Source organism: Pygocentrus nattereri, chromosome 18, assembly GCF_015220715.1.
Source record: "Pygocentrus nattereri isolate fPygNat1 chromosome 18, fPygNat1.pri, whole genome shotgun sequence".
Taxonomy (NCBI): Eukaryota; Metazoa; Chordata; class Actinopteri; order Characiformes; family Serrasalmidae; genus Pygocentrus; species Pygocentrus nattereri.
In genome coordinates this window covers 34,893,936-34,909,496 of record NC_051228.1, presented here as the reverse complement: position 1 = coordinate 34,909,496, position 15,561 = coordinate 34,893,936, and the positions used below count along the sequence as shown (strand labels likewise).

Here is a 15,561-nt window from a genome sequence, read left to right as displayed (position 1 = left end):
GGAGCTTTTTCTCAAATTGTTTTAACTTGTTCAATAAAACACTGATGTTTTTTCCCCTGAGTGTGTTTCATTGCCATTCAGCCTGCACTTCCTCAGGCTTTGGTATGTCTGAGCTGTTACCAGAAGAGCTCTTCAAGGTCAGCATTTATCAGTTTAAAATCCAGTTTCTGATGAAGCATCACTGGCTGAAAAGAGTAAACCTCACATGCAGCTGACTAACATAAAAGATATTCCTGAGTGTCTCATTCCTGGTGCGTGCTGGTCTCCACAGGGTTCGGACTCTATTTAGCACACTCTTGTTTGCGTATAAGTTGCCAGGGCTCAGACCCTTAATGTCAGTATGTGAGAAGTAAAACCTTTTAACGTCCAGTATGTATGATGCACTGAAGTATTGTTCTGTTATTTTTCTTTTGAAAGAGTTGAAAAAGCAACACTCTGATGTTAGAGAAAACAAATCTGATGATGGTGGACAGAGGGTGGGCGGGAGTGGAAGAGAAGCACGATTGTACCGAGAAATTCCCTGAAGGAGTGGAAGTTGCGAGGAATGTCCTGTGTAATGATCAAATGCTAGCATTGACAGTAATGCTAAAAGAGCAGAGGTGCTACAATACAGTAAGATTTTATGCTGCGTTTCATACATTTGCTATCAGACACATAAAATTGGAAGAGTGTTATTATTCTTCTATAAATTGGAAAAGTTTCCTGAGCTCTGTTTAACAACACTCCATGATATTCCTAAAAGGAGCAACCATTAATTAAGATAAGGCTCCCCTTCATTGCACACTTTTTGTGTATTTCAATTTATTTGTCTTCTAAGGAAATTACATGTGTCTGCTAATTATGCTTTCACCAGGCACTGCAGCTGGTTTTGGAAATATAATTGTTTCCTCTGTATTGAAAATGTATTGAATTGTGGCTCAAAAAAACAACACGGGTCATATGTGATCTGTGTATGGTTACACCTGGGGGGCACTGTGACGGTGTTTATTGTTATTGTGGTAAATAACTGGCCAAAAGCTGGCATTAAAGAAAGACAGTTAACATAAACTTAATATAATTATTGCAGTATATAGTCTACAGTATATGCCATGAAATCCAATGTCCTGGACAAAAGAAAACGGTTGGTTGTCCAAATCAATGCATTCCATATTTCTTTTAGTTATTTTTTGCTCTTTGATGCAATTTTTGGTGAATTTTTAGTCATTTCAAAAACAGTAGCTAAAGGCTGTGTTATCGCTCTAAGAGGAACTTTCCTGTTTGCTTCTGCTGTTTTAATGTATTCGGGGTTTAGAACAGCATGCCGTGTTTTGTAGTGGTATCAAACCTGTACCGGAGAAGTTTGTGAGTGTTGGCCCAGCTTTTACTTGCTATAAGCAGTGATGTTCCTCATAGAAACTGTGAAATAGTTCCACGTGGCTGATATTTTCACTGTTGTTCTGCTGCCGCTCAGACCGTTTGAACGTGCCTGCGCAGGAGCGTGAATGAACAAACATCAGTTTTAATTACCATTTCTATTACTACTAATTAGAGAGCATAATTAGTGATGTTTAGTTGGATTTAATGCATCACAGTGTGTAAAATGTTGAATAGAAATCATTGTATTCATAGTCTTTGATAGTCACTGCAGCACTGCTGTGTCTGATTCACTCAGACCAGCACAACGCACACTAACACACCACCACATCAGTGTTACTGCAGTCTTGAGAATGACCCACCATCCAATTAGTACCTGCTCTGTGAGGGTCCATGGGGGCCTAATCACAGAAGAACAGGGTACAAGGGTGCTAACAAAGTATCAGGGAATCAGATGGTCTACAGTCTGTAACTGTAGCACTACAAAGTGCAGCTATACAGTAAGTGGAGCTGATCAAATGGACAATGAGTGTAGAAACAAGGAGGTTATGTCTGATGTATTGTGTATGATGTATTGTGAAAATGTAATGGGTTCGGTTCTATTGTTACACCCCTAGTTTTATTAGCCATGCTTTTGTTCTTGCCACTCATCTCAAGTGTTTCATAAGCCTGATTAAATGAAAGTTAGTTCTGGCCATGATGTCCTTTAAAGATATTAAAAATAGAGAATACTTTTGCACAGGTTTTGTAATGTGTCGAATGGAAAGTACATGTCAAGAAAATGTTCATCCTTGACTCTGTTCCCGAGCGACTACGGCAGAACTGAAGTGAATTGAGTGCTGGAAACTTCACGATGCATAGAGATTTCACAAGGTGAGCTGCTGCGTGTGTGCATGTACGCAAGCACTTGGACCTGGACAATGGGTGCATAGTGACTAGAAGCAGAGAGAAAAGAAAAGGCCTTGAGTCTTAAGAAAGAAAGACAGCGAGACAGAAACACTTAGAAAGTGTAGGTGAGGCTGCTTTCTGCACCGTTGTACAACTAGGCCAAACAGAGTTTCTATTCATAGCGCTGCAATTAACTACAGAAACCTGACTTACTGTACCCACTCAGTCAAAGAGGCATAGATGGACCAGGAGGCTTGAGATTTCCAGCCTGATTAACTGAGTTGCTGATTTTACAGGATGTCAAATGTGTGTGCTGCTGCAAGAGCATAAGAGTAGAAAATAATGTGATTTGATTGCACCAGCAAAAAGTAATCTGGGGTAAAATTACAGAGATAGGATTACTACTTTCTGAGTGCTCCTGAGTGCAGAGCCAGGCTCCATTAAAGAGCCAGAGACAGAGCATAGCAGACAGTCCGCTCCAAAGGAGGGTCATATCCATAACAATACCTGCACAGTCAAGCCTGACAGAACAGCATATTTATCAGAGTGTAAAAGTGATAGAGTACGTGCTGTAGAGACCAACATCATGCAGGATACCCAAATCTTAATTTTTAAAAAAAACATAAGAATTTTATGATAACATTAAAAAGTTTAACAACTCATCATTCACCTCTTAGACCATACTGTTCATATATGGGAGCTAAGCTGCCAAAATAGCCTGTTTTGAATTTGTGTTTGTCATGTTATAAAACCAACACATACGTATATCTGCCTATTTAGCCTATGTCAGTTTAGCCTCGCCCATTCACGTTGAAGGTAGAAGGAGTGTTTCAACCCAGATGACTTTTTGAATGAGGCACAGTAACGGGCAGTAAATCAGAATAGAGGTCATTTGCATATCATTCTTTAAAGACACAGTAATAAAAAAAAAAGCCTGTTTGATTTTAAAAGAGACCTGAAAAAAAGTCATGTAAAAATGATTATTAAAACCATATAAATGGTGGAAAAAATAGGATGCAAGTATGCAGGATTTGCCCCTTTTAAAAAGTCTGTTTGTATGTTTGGTAACGTGAGAAGAGCAACCTAGATGGGCTGCTTCTGTACTGTGTTTGGACAGTTGTACAAAGTCTCTCTCTCTCTCTCTCTCTCTCTCTCTCTCTCTCTCTCTCTCTCTCTCTCTCTCTCTCTCTCTCTCTCTCTCTCTCTCTCTCTCTCTCTCTCTCTCTCTTTCTTTCTTTCTTTCTTTCTTTCTTTCTTTCTTTCTTTCTTTCTTTCTTTCTTTCTTTCTCTCTCTCTCTCTCTCTCTCTCTCTCTCTCTCTCTCTCTCTCTCTCTCTCTCTCTTTCTTTCTTTCTTTCTTTCTTTCTTTCTTTCTTTCTTTCTTTCTTTCTTTCTTTCTTTCTCTCTCTCTCTCTCTCTCTCTCTCTCTCTCTCTTTCTTTCTTTCTTTCTTTCTTTCTTTCTTTCTTTCTTTCTTTCTTTCTTTCTTTCTTTCTTTCTTTCTTTCTTTCTTTCTTTCTCTCTCTCTCTCTCTCTCTCTCTCTCTCTCTCTCTCTCTCTCTCTTTCTTTCTTTCTTTCTTTCTTTCTTTCTTTCTTTCTTTCTTTCTCTCTCTTTCTTTCTTTCTTTCTTTCTTTCTTTCTTTCTTTCTTTCTTTCTTTCTTTCTCTCTCTCTCTCTCTCTCTCTCTCTCTCTCTCTCTCTCTCTCTCTCTCTTTCTTTCTTTCTTTCTTTCTTTCTTTCTTTCTTTCTTTCTTTCTCTCTCTCTCTCTCTCTCTCTCTCTCTCTCTCTCTCTTTCTTTCTTTCTTTCTTTCTTTCTTTCTTTCTTTCTTTCTTTCTTTCTTTCTTTCTCTCTCTCTCTGAGTAATGATGACTCACGGTATGGTGATGAGGGTAAATGTATGTAATGGTCCGTATCCCCATGGAGGCAGGGGGGCAACGTGCAGTAAGTTCAGCTGCAGGGATTAGAAAAGTCTGGGCTCGACGGCAGGAATGAGAGAAGAGCTATGCTGAGAAAACAGCACTGCTTTCGAAATAGAGCTGCACTCGGCCGTTCTCAGTTTCTGCTTATAGCTCATCAGGTTCAGGGCCAGAGACAGAAAAAGAATGTAGCTTGCTGATTATTAAAGCTTATTCTTTGTTGCCAAGAGAACAATTATAGATTGAGCCTAAAAGGGAACTGTATAATCCTGGAACATGAGAGAAGAGGAGTCTACAGTTCATTTGTTTAGACATGTCTGTGGAGGATGGGCTTTAGACCCAGCCGAGAAAGCTGCGCTGCGCTGCTTGCTAGGAATAGTCTGAAGAGTGACAGTTTGCCAGCTCTGTTCATGACACACACGCGCGCACACACACACACACACACACACAATTTCCCTCTCCCGTATGAAATGCTATGTATTTTTAGCATGAGTTGTTACACTGTTTAGATTTTGAGGTGACTTCAGTTTTCTACCTTTCAGGGAAAAACCATAAGCCATGTGTCATACATGTCTGAAGATGAGATTTCAAAAGATGTTTAGATATCACTTTGTCACTGTTACTGCCTCGTTCCTGTGCAGCCTTTGGATTGTGCACATCTTGCTTTATCACAAATCCTTTGTCTGATACTTTGAGGTCGGCTCATAAAGGATTAGTAAAATATGGACTTGCTAAATAAATGAGTTAGTCAAGAAGTTCTGTGATGATGTTTGAAAACAGCTCTCACTTTGGAATTAAATAGTTAGAAACTATTTGTTTCCAGGAAAGGAGGGAAGATGTTTGTGTGCTGGTGATATGCTCCAGTGTCTGCTCATTGGTTAGGGTTCGCCTTTGTAGTTATGTGATCCTCGGGAGTGAAATGACAGCCTGCTCTCCCCAGAGGATGAAGGCAGAAGCTGGTGTACCAAATGCAGGTGAACCATTCACCCGGCAATCGAGGCATGGATGTTGGTAGGAATATATGTGTTTAAGCTAGTGTTTCTCAACCCTGGTCATGGAGGCATATTGCTCTGCACGGTTTAGCAGTTTCCCTGCCTTTAGCTCACATGATCCAACTAATCAGCTCCTTAATCACCCCTTGGTTGTGGGTGTGTTAAAGCTAGGAAAACACTAAAATGTGCAGGCCAGTGTGCCTTCAGGTCCAGCATTGGGAATCATAGGTTTAAGTATGTTGAGGAAGTGCTTTATTTCCTGCTTGGCCTGTATGATTGATTATCCAAATAGAGAACAGTAACCTCACTCAGTTTGATGAATTCTAAAAAATAACCGTTAAGCCTGTTTTAAGCCTGTGAGGTTATGTGATGTTCCAGGGGGTATGAGGTAAAGTGGCATGCTGAGTACATCAGCACGGTACCTCCTGGGAAGAGCGAGGTTTTGTGTAGCATCTAGTTTTGAATGTTTAATGAAAAACGTTCGTGAACTGCTGTTCAAGTAGGTGCTTTTACACAGTGGTTGTTGGCCATACAGAGGAGAGCCTGCTCTTAAAAGCAGCACTTAGTGCATGTGTGTGTGGTCACTAGCCACGTTGGACTGAGTTGTAGAACTCACTGCTCTCTTAGCCACTTCTGTATCCTATAGTTTTTTTACTCAACAAAGTGTTTTCAGACATTGTTTTTGGGACAGTTTGTCTGTAGAGTTGATTTACATGGTACATTTAATATATATGACCTAAAATGTCAGTTAATCACCTGGCAATTAAAGATTATATCTTATACAAGATATCCTGTACCTTTCAGGGAAAAGCCATGCAAGCCATGTGTCTGAAGATGACATTTCAAAAGATGTTTAGAAATCACTTTCGGTCACTGTTTTTGCCTCGTTCATGTGCAACCTTTGGACTGTGCTCATCTTGCTTCTTTAAAAATCCTTTGTCAGGTGCTTTGAGGTCTTCTCATAAAGTAGGAGAAGTCTACAGCATTATCAATAGGCTAATTGGGGCAGTCGTGGGCTACAGGTTGGGGAACTGGCTCTGTGACCGGAAGGTTGCCGGTTTGATCCCCAGTGCCGACAGTCCATGACTGAGGTGTTTTTGAGCAAGACACCTAACCCCCAGCTGCTCCCCGGGCGCCGTGGATAGGGCTGCCCACTGCTCCGGGCAAGTGTGCTTACTGCCCCATAGAGTGTGTGTTCACTAGTGAATATGTGGTGTTTCACTTCACGGATGGGTTAAATGTGGAGGTGGAATTTCCCCGTTTGTGGGATTAAAAAAGTATAATTTAACTTAAAAAGAAACTGTAACTACAACCCAGTGATTGCAGCTTTTTAACTAGATTGTATGATTCCAATTGTCAGTCACAAGCTTGATGAGTCAGAACTTTCTTCTGTCATGTCTCATCCATAGGCTGCAGGAGGAGGCTGAAGAGGATGGAGAGGGTCCAGTAGAGAGTCCATCTTCAGATGAGGAGCAGGAGCGGCGCCGTGCTCTAGCGTGCCCTCCAGTGGTGACGCATGTGACGTACCGTGGCCTCAGGGAGATCAGGAAGATGAGGAGGAAGCAGGAAGTGCGACTTCATTCACCCATCTCTGAGGGAGAGGAGGTGCAGCGTAGGACCAGTGCGGGCTTGTCTGCTTCAGAAGATGAAGAGTCTCAGCAGCATGCAGCAAGTCCAGGCAGCCCTTGTGTAGCTGTTTCCACAGAGAGCCAAGCAGTGCAACCCTACACTGAAACCTCTTCATCTACAGACATTGTCAGGCCTGATTATCAGAGCCATTTTGCACCGCGTTCCTCCAACACACTTTCCAGTACGCACATTCCAGTGGAGGCAGAGGGAACAGACAGTGCTTTGAGCCAAAGTGCCTTACAGACACACCCAGTGGCCAGAACACAGCCTGCAGGCTTAGAATCTGACCCGGCATTGGCCACTGGCACCTCTTCTCCTGGTGAAAGTGACCCCAGTAGGTTGGCTGTTTGTTTAGAGGTGGAGACAGGCAGTGAAACACACGTTGATGAGCTGGAGGCTTCTGTGTCTGAGCTTGCTCCTCTGGGGATTGTATCAGACCAAGAGACTCAGGCACAGTCAGTGTTTCGCTCTGTTGATGCTCTGAGGAGTCCTCTGACAGCTCAAGCACTGGAGGCCCCCCACACTCAACTGTCAGATGCTGCCACTGCCACAAACACAGTCTTAACTGACATTAACACTGCCTCCAACTCACATACTTGTGTTACTGGTTCAGACTTTGCTTCTAATTGCTTCCAGGAAAGCCAGCTGTCAGGCTCAAGAGTAGATGGACAAGACCCTGAGGACAACCAAGCCTTTGGGTCATCTAAGGCAGAGATTTCAGAACATACTGCCTGGAAGGATGAGCTTGTCTTGGAGGAGGGAGCCACACAGCTGGGGCTGGCTGAGGAGCAGTCAGGTTTAGCTGAGGAGATGCTGCAGCTGGAGTCCAGGAAGATGGTAGATGATATTCTGAAAAATGCTCTGGCTGCTCTGGAGAGGATTGATGGGTCTGAGCGAGGAAGCGAGACTCCCTTGAGTGATGAGCTTAATGAGGGTGCAGAGACTCTCATGCTTATGGGAGCAAGGGACAGTGTGGGTGGATCAGCTAGCTTGGAGCAGATTTTCCTAGAGCGTTCGACTGTTCAGGCTGATGGGAATCCCCAGTTGAACCTCTCAGATGACACACTGGGTGGCCGAGTGCAGATTGATGGTAGCAGGTCCACTCCCTCCTCAGGGTATGAGTCTATCGCTGGCTCGGACACGGACATTCGGAGCATGGCCATGAGCGCTGACATCAGTTTGTCTAGCGGGACAATCAGTACACGCTGCACAGACCCAGAGTTCAGAGAGAAACCAGGCATTGGCTGTTGCACGGAGGAAAGGGAGCTCTATATGGTGGGGAGTCCTATTTGTCAAAATAGCGGGCAGACCTCTGTGCATAGCACTTTACTACTTCCTATGAACCTAGAAGTGAAGGAAGGACCTGGTGGAACTGTGGCAAACAATGAACAATTATTCCAATATAATCTTGGCGATAACAATGTTAGTCATAAAACAAATTTCACATCTGCACAGACTGCCATATCTGAATCTTTATCTGGGATAAACAAAGGGGAGGTGCGGTGTGCTGTAGAGGAGCTTGGAGTACATGTGTGTGTTACACAGAGAGAGAACGACGATACAGGACCCAATAATCCAGCCAAAGCCAATACAGAAAGCAATAATCATGGTCATGCATTGAATTTGGACTCGGGTGATGCGTCTCTAGTCATTAATAATGTTGACAAGAACCAGGTGCAGAGTATTAGCAAAGGTTTATCTCCAAGTGGAATGCAGAACTTGGATTCAAAACAGCTTTCTCAAGTCTTTGAAATCAGAGACTTCTCTGAAAAAGAGGACAGTCAGACAAAGCCAGTCAGACAAAGCCATGCGGCTGATGAAACCACAGCCGCTCACCCTGTCAACAGTGAGGCTGAATTGGGTCAGAGTGGGCATACTCAGGGACTGTCCAACTGTACAAGTGACAAGGAGCTAAGCTTTGCTCTGGTTAAAACATATTTAGCAACTGTGATTGAGGATGGGCCATCTGCTGAGATGGAGATAGGAGAAACGGCTTCTGGTCCAGGATTGACCCAATCGGTTAATTTAGACAGCTCGTATGATTTCACGTCTAGCTGCAGTGCTGTGAAAGTGGTTATTTGTGATGACCAAAGCCAGGACCATGAGCCTGCAGGGCCTAGTCATCAGTCATCAGGCAGACTAGCATCCCTCCCTGTCTCTGTTAGAGCCCACCTGGACATTCCTGGCACCTCTTCTCGACCCCAAGCTGCGGACTTGCACCAGGGCCCTCGAGGCTTCACCATCATCAGTGAAGAAGAAGAGTTAGATACGGTGTTTGTGAACGACACTGGGCCAATGTTGAGTCCCAGCACACGGCGGGCCAAAGCCTACCCTTTCTCCCTCTCACCTATATTTGAAGAGGACAGTGGGCGAGAAGACACCTCACGGGAGGACGCACTGCATGTGCCCCCGGCAACAGAGGAGGAACAGCGCAGTGTGGAGCAGCAGGCCTCCTCGGTCCTCTCCCTGTTGCAGTCAGTCAGCGAGAGGCTGCAGTCTTCAGCCTTCAGTGGCTCAGAGGATTCTGAGGAGAGGGTGGAGGAGCCGGAACACCCTCAACGCTTTCTCAGGCCACTCTGGGAACGCTGCGACGATGACAATGGTACAACAGACGAAGAGTCAAGCTTTCTGCTTCAGCAGCAGCTCACAGGAAAAAGACTTTACAGTGATGAATCTGAACCCACAACAGAAGAATGTGCTTCTCCCAGCTTCATTCAAGACCAGAGAACAACCAGTGGAGTACAGGATGGAGACTCGGAGTCAAAGCATCACACAACCACTCTGAATAATGCTAATAATGTCATAAAGACTGCTAACACGCCATTCTATCAGTATTTGAAATCTAGTATTATGCCATCGCTCGATACAGAGAAACAAGGGACTGAAAGTGCTCTATGTTACAAGGAAGGACGGCCAATAACCACTACTCTGGTAAGCATTTTAATGAAATGCACTTTGCATTGATTAGACGTCATGTAGTTGTAAGTTTAGATGTTTTATACATTTACGTGCTATGTGGTTCCACAGACCGAGACGGGATCTTTTGGAAAAGTCTGTCCACGTCCTACTTTGGTAAGAGCTCACTGACATTCCCCATTTTCTCTCTTTTAAACTTTTTCCCTTGCTGTGTCATATTTTTTTTTTCTTGTCTTTTTATGTCTCCCTCCTCTCTCTCCCATTCGAATTGCTGATGTATGATGCTGAAGTCTGTTGCTCTAATCTCTCCTTTAGTGACATGTCTTGTAACTGGACATCACATTCCTTAATAAGAATTGCAGCATTTCAGCTGCAGGATATAGGGCACAGAGTCCTCTCTCTATCAAAGGGCTTAATCTCTGCAAAGCCTTGTCATCTTGTCACAGATTTAATCCCATCTCAGTTACATAACTGGTTATTAATTGCTGTCCTGTCTCATCAACGCAAGACCAGCAGCCATCAGTGCGACTTACAGTGGCTAACTGACAGCAGCAGTCAGTCATTATACATTTCTCTGCCTGTCTAAATGCAAATTTTGCCTCCAGGGTATAACTGTCTCTCTCTGTGGCACAGTTTCTCGCAATACACTGAACAGAGATCTTATTTTACTAGAACTGCCTTGCTTTACATACTTGGTCAAAATTTCACATTAGCTTTATTAGCATGTATTTGAATGTGTTTTGTTACACTTCACATCACATTTAATGTTAAGAGTAAGTCTGAGCTGTAGCATGAAGTGTGTGAGTTAAAGGACTCTGAGGCCTTAATGACAGGGTGTGTAAGATACCATATCTCAACTGTTAATGACAACATTCAGACGCTAAGCTTCAGGCTTTGTTGTCTCAGCATATTTTTAGTAGGATAACTGAGGTGTTGGCTTTAAACCTGCACCTTACACTATTCCCCCAAAATACCTGCAAGCATCTTACCTAAACTTTTATTTACTCTGTGCACCCAAATATTAAAGGAGAAAATGTATTTATATTTGAAGTTAAATGTGCCCTTTTAGAGAAACATACTGAGTGCCGATTGGAACTAGATGTCTGAGTTTAATGCTACCTCACATGACATGACGCATCGTGCCTGAGAGAGGTTTTAGTCTAAAATGTGAAGAATCCAAACCTTAACCAGGGGACCAGCCGTATGTCTGGAGAAGTGAAGTTTATTCGATTGCATGCAGGTACCAGACACCTAGCCAGCCCATAAGACACTGGGTTGATGTAGTTTTATAGCAGGACTGATGCCAGGATTAGGCTCAGCCTATACATGACAAGTGACGGGTGTGAAAGAAATAACTTTTTTCAGATTTCTCACTATTTTGCTAATTTATATATGCATATACATGTGTATGTGTAATATATATATTATATGCATATATATGCATATATAAACTGATAGCAGCTGATAGGGACCCCTGATTCCTTTTACAGCCATTGTAAAGAAGTCAGGAGGTTTCTTTACAGTGCTCTAGTTCACTTCATACCACTCTCAATGAGTTTGTTTACATCTCAATTATGCACAAATTAAAGAAGAGAACAACATTTAACATGTCTGCTGTTCTTTTTGTGCTTTCAGTTTATTCAATATATTTTATATTCATACAAAGTAAGTAGATAGTATCCCACTGTTTCCTAATGATGGATTTCTAATGACTGTCTACTAAATGATGGATCTCTCATGGCTGTCCCTAATGACGCAGTTGCACATCTATGAGGGCACGGTGCTGAGCGGGAACAGGAGGGATGTCTGTGGAGATGTGGAGGATGCCAGCCTTGTTCTCTTCCTACAGGAAGCTTTGGTTCAGGCCCGGAGAGGATGGTAAGGATATTAATTGAGCCTGTTGTTAATGCCACTCTTCACAGATTTAGTCTTCTGAGCCTGAGGGTGTTTGGATTGAGTGTGCATAAATCTAGGCGAGGTGGGCGGACTGCTTCGGGGTGCTTGAGCTGGGGTTTAGGACTCTCTTTCTTACTCTGCGTCTTAAGATTTCAGTAAGGAGATGACTTAAACCAATGAAATTCCATATTGTGATAAAATTTCTACATCTTTTGGTTATAATTTAACTTGAAGTATGATATGATTAAAAACTGGCCTGTGTTATATTTGAGCAAACGATTGTTTTAAATACCTCAAGAGTGGCAGTAATAATAATTAACAAAATGGATTATATTCACATTATTTAAACCCTAAAATGGTCAGGGAGGGCCTGCTGGCGTTTATTACACTCTTCTATAGCTTAGGAATAACTCAGCCAGTTCGCAGTGTAGTCTTTGTAGTTACTGTATAATAAGCCTTAGATGGTTTTCATGCTTTGTTTGCTTGTTTCTGTCTCTTTTTTCCTAAGCCACAAAAGAGTCGTAACTGTCAGTCAGCTGTGCTGGCCGACTGTCATTTAATATGTGCAGACAGAAAGCTCTGTCACTTGCCCTTTTAAAAATGATCTACTACCAAAAGTGTGGTGCTGCTAGTAAAAACAAACTAAACAAAAAAAGCTGCTTGTTGTTAATGCTGTGCTATATTTGATCTGTAAAATTTCAGTTTAGCAGCCGCCGTGATCCAATTGTCCAACTGGTAACAGCAGAAAAACCGCTTATGAATTAGACTACTTGATAGCTTTGAGTCTGACTTTTTTTTTTTTTTTTTAAACTCAGCCGCACAGCGGCAAACACTCCTATTATGATCGCAAAAACATATCTCAGTCCTACTAGGATGTTGTAAGACTGTGCATTTAAGCTGTTAAACTTCCCAAACATCCCTAGTTTTCAGGCACTTGTAGAAGCCTGGAATTTACACGGAATTTGCACTCGTGTTTACACTCTCACATTTGGGCTCAACATCGACAGTCTTTTTTAAAAAAAAACATTCTAAAAAAAACATAAAGCAGACAATGCTTTTGTGGGCTTGCACATGCTTAAGAGAACGTAAGGCCTATGATGACTGTTCTGTATGTAGTCTCTTGTGTTCTTTCCTGCATTTGCATTACAGTCATGGCCGTTGAGATTGCTACATTGCTACTTCATATGGGTGGCTCTGCGTTTCATCGAATTACCAATTGTGACCTTGACGGACTAAAGAATGAAAAGATCTGAATTTAGCTTAAGTATGAACTTGGCTCATAGAGATGTTCATCTCTCTGTGGTTCTCTCTCTGCTCCCTAAATCACCTCGGATAGCTGCAGCACTGCCATCAGGCTGTCTGCGTGCAGTAAATCTACATTTTAAGCTTCGCTTGCTCTGTTCTTTTTGCAGCTTGTAGCTGCTGCCAGTCTGTATGTTTTAATTTGTCATTTTATTTTAAAAAATGAACATTCTAGGTTGTTTCTTTGTTTCCAAAGAAAACCAAAGAAAGGACTCTTGGTGAAGCACTTTTTGTAGTTAATTTAGCCGAAGACTTGACTTAATTTTGTGATTTTTGAAAAATGTAAAATGTTTCTTTGGTTAAATGACAAGACCAGCTTCTAGATGTGCTGCACCCAAGCACTAAAACACTGTTACGTTTGTACTAATTGCATAATCATATCATGCTGCTGTGGGCTGAGAGACACAGTATGTAAACTCTTAGAGTGTGTGTGTGTGTGTGTGTGTGTGTGTGTGTGTGTGTGTGTGTGTGTGTGTTTGCCTCCCAGTGGTTCATCTTGTGTCTAATAGATGAGAAGGCTACCATTCTCTTCAGCTTGTTGTACATGCTGCTCCTCCATGGAGGTGCTCGTATGAGTGTGCCACTCTAAGAGCTTATGCAATGGCTCCTCACTAATGGATGCTTACCTTCAGTTTGCCTCTGCTGCTTTTCCCCCAAGCCCATCACGCTGCATTATTTACCCCTGCCAGCATCCCAGTACAGGGCACAAAGCAAGCCAGGGCCCGGCCTCGTGAGCAGCAGCCCTCCATTATAACATATGCACACAAACACACGTGTACCAACACACACGCACATGTAAACACTGCTAGAGTTACTGCTGAAGCAGAACGCAGTCACGTTGCTGAAGAAGTTTGTGGGCTGCTAGTGTATCTTCTACGGTAAATAAACTTTTCGGCACTAGTGTTGGGCTGAGTGTTGTCTGTAATATGTATACAAGTAGTGTTGTCAATCAACGATACAGATTTTTAGTTTTAGTGGTATTGAAAGCTACTGATGTAATTGTACCACAAATGCCAGGATATTGGTTGAAGTTTGTATAGATTTGATGCTGCAACAGACTGGTGGCCTGTTCAGGGTGTATCCTTCCTTCTGCCCAATGACAGCTGGGATGGACTTCTGAATGTTATTTATATCATATTGTCAGAGTTATTATTCCAGAAATAAAATCACAAACTACCTTTTATTTTTCTTTTTTTTCTAATTTTAAGTTAAGTTATACTTTTTTAATCCCACAAACGGGGAAATTCCACCTCCGCATTTAACCCATCCGTGAAGTGAAACACCACATACACACTAGTAAATACACACACACACTAGGGGGCAGTGAGCACACTTGCCTGGAGCAGTGGGCAGCCCTATCCATGGTGCCCGGGGAGCAATTGGGGGTTAGGTGTCTTGCTCAAGGACACCTCAGTCATGGACTGTTGACAATGGGGATCGAACCGGCAACCTTCCAGTCACAGGGCCAGTTCCCTAACCTGCAGCCCACGACTGCCCCCACATAATACTTTATTTTTTTTTAAACTAATATTGATAATTTTGCCAAGGATGTGATGTTGCTGTGTTGGTCAAATGCCAAATACAACTTCAAATACAGATACAAATCAAACCTTTACAGTTCTTGGTAGTAGTTGGTCGTTGGTAGTAGTGTTCTTCCCCTTTTATTATAAAGACAACTGCCAGAATTACTACGCTGAATGTTTATGAATGTATGGTCATGCACTGACCTGCTTTTGCTGTGTTATAGAATTAGCACAGAGAAACAGAACATTTCAACCAAAATTTGGATCTTGTAACAGTCTCTTTTTTTAAGTTCACAAGGACTAAACATAAGTCATTCTATGAGCACAGAGTGCCAGTATTCACAAAGCGTGGTTTCCTTGACTTTATTAACGGTCATCTGATGCATCCAGCAAACTGTATTGTTGTAATTTCCCCATGTCGTGTTGAAAGGCTGATAAAATTTTAAAGTAACCAAAAAAGAAACTAGTCAGTATTTAGGGTAATGGGAGTGGGTGTGGAGGGGGTAAGCTTCTGTATACTCTCACTGTAACCACTGCTAAATTGTTAGTTCTGTGAACAGAAGAAAGATTTAAGGCATTAAACAGCAGACTGTTCCCCTGGATAAATTATCCCTCTGTAAATTGCTATGCTGAATGTTTTTTAATATATCTGGTCATGCACTGACCTGCTTTTGCTGCGTTATAGAATTAGAGAAACAGAAAATTTCAGTCATGCTTTTTTTTTTCTTTTTTTTTTCACAAGGACTAATCATGCTTCTTCTTTCTGTTTTCTGTCTGGGTAATGCCTACAGTGCTGTGTAAGGTTCCCTATGGTGTCATATTAAGATCTGAAGAATAAAACAAAAATCTCTGGTTTGTGGTACTTGTGGTACTTTGGAAAGTCATTCTAGCGCCAGTATTCACAGAGCATGGGTTCCTTGACTTTATTAATGCTTACATAAATTGTGATTTCCTGGCAATGAAAAGTTCTTGATATTGAATTTTATCACCAGTACTCCTGAATCCCCGGTCTGTGAAGTCCATTCTTTCAGAAGAGATGAGCCTCTGTTAAACCGGCTGTTTTCGAGTAGACATGAGCTTCAGCATGTAACTTGATAGAAGATTGCTGACACTCTGCGGAGTTTCTTTGAAATTTTATTTCCAGG

General features: G+C 42.2%; 1 protein-coding gene across 1 annotated transcript in view; it reads left to right on the top strand.

Annotated features, from left to right (window-relative positions):
- LOC108423798 overlaps window positions 1–15,561 on the top strand; it is a 51,626-nt gene that overhangs the window by 13,045 nt on the left and 23,020 nt on the right. The window contains exons 4-6 of the mRNA XM_017691380.2: window positions 6,560–9,710; window positions 9,807–9,851; window positions 11,455–11,573. Of these exons, the coding sequence (XP_017546869.2) occupies window positions 6,560–9,710; window positions 9,807–9,851; window positions 11,455–11,573 (3,315 nt within the window). The remainder of the gene's footprint in view (window positions 1–6,559; window positions 9,711–9,806; window positions 9,852–11,454; window positions 11,574–15,561) is intronic.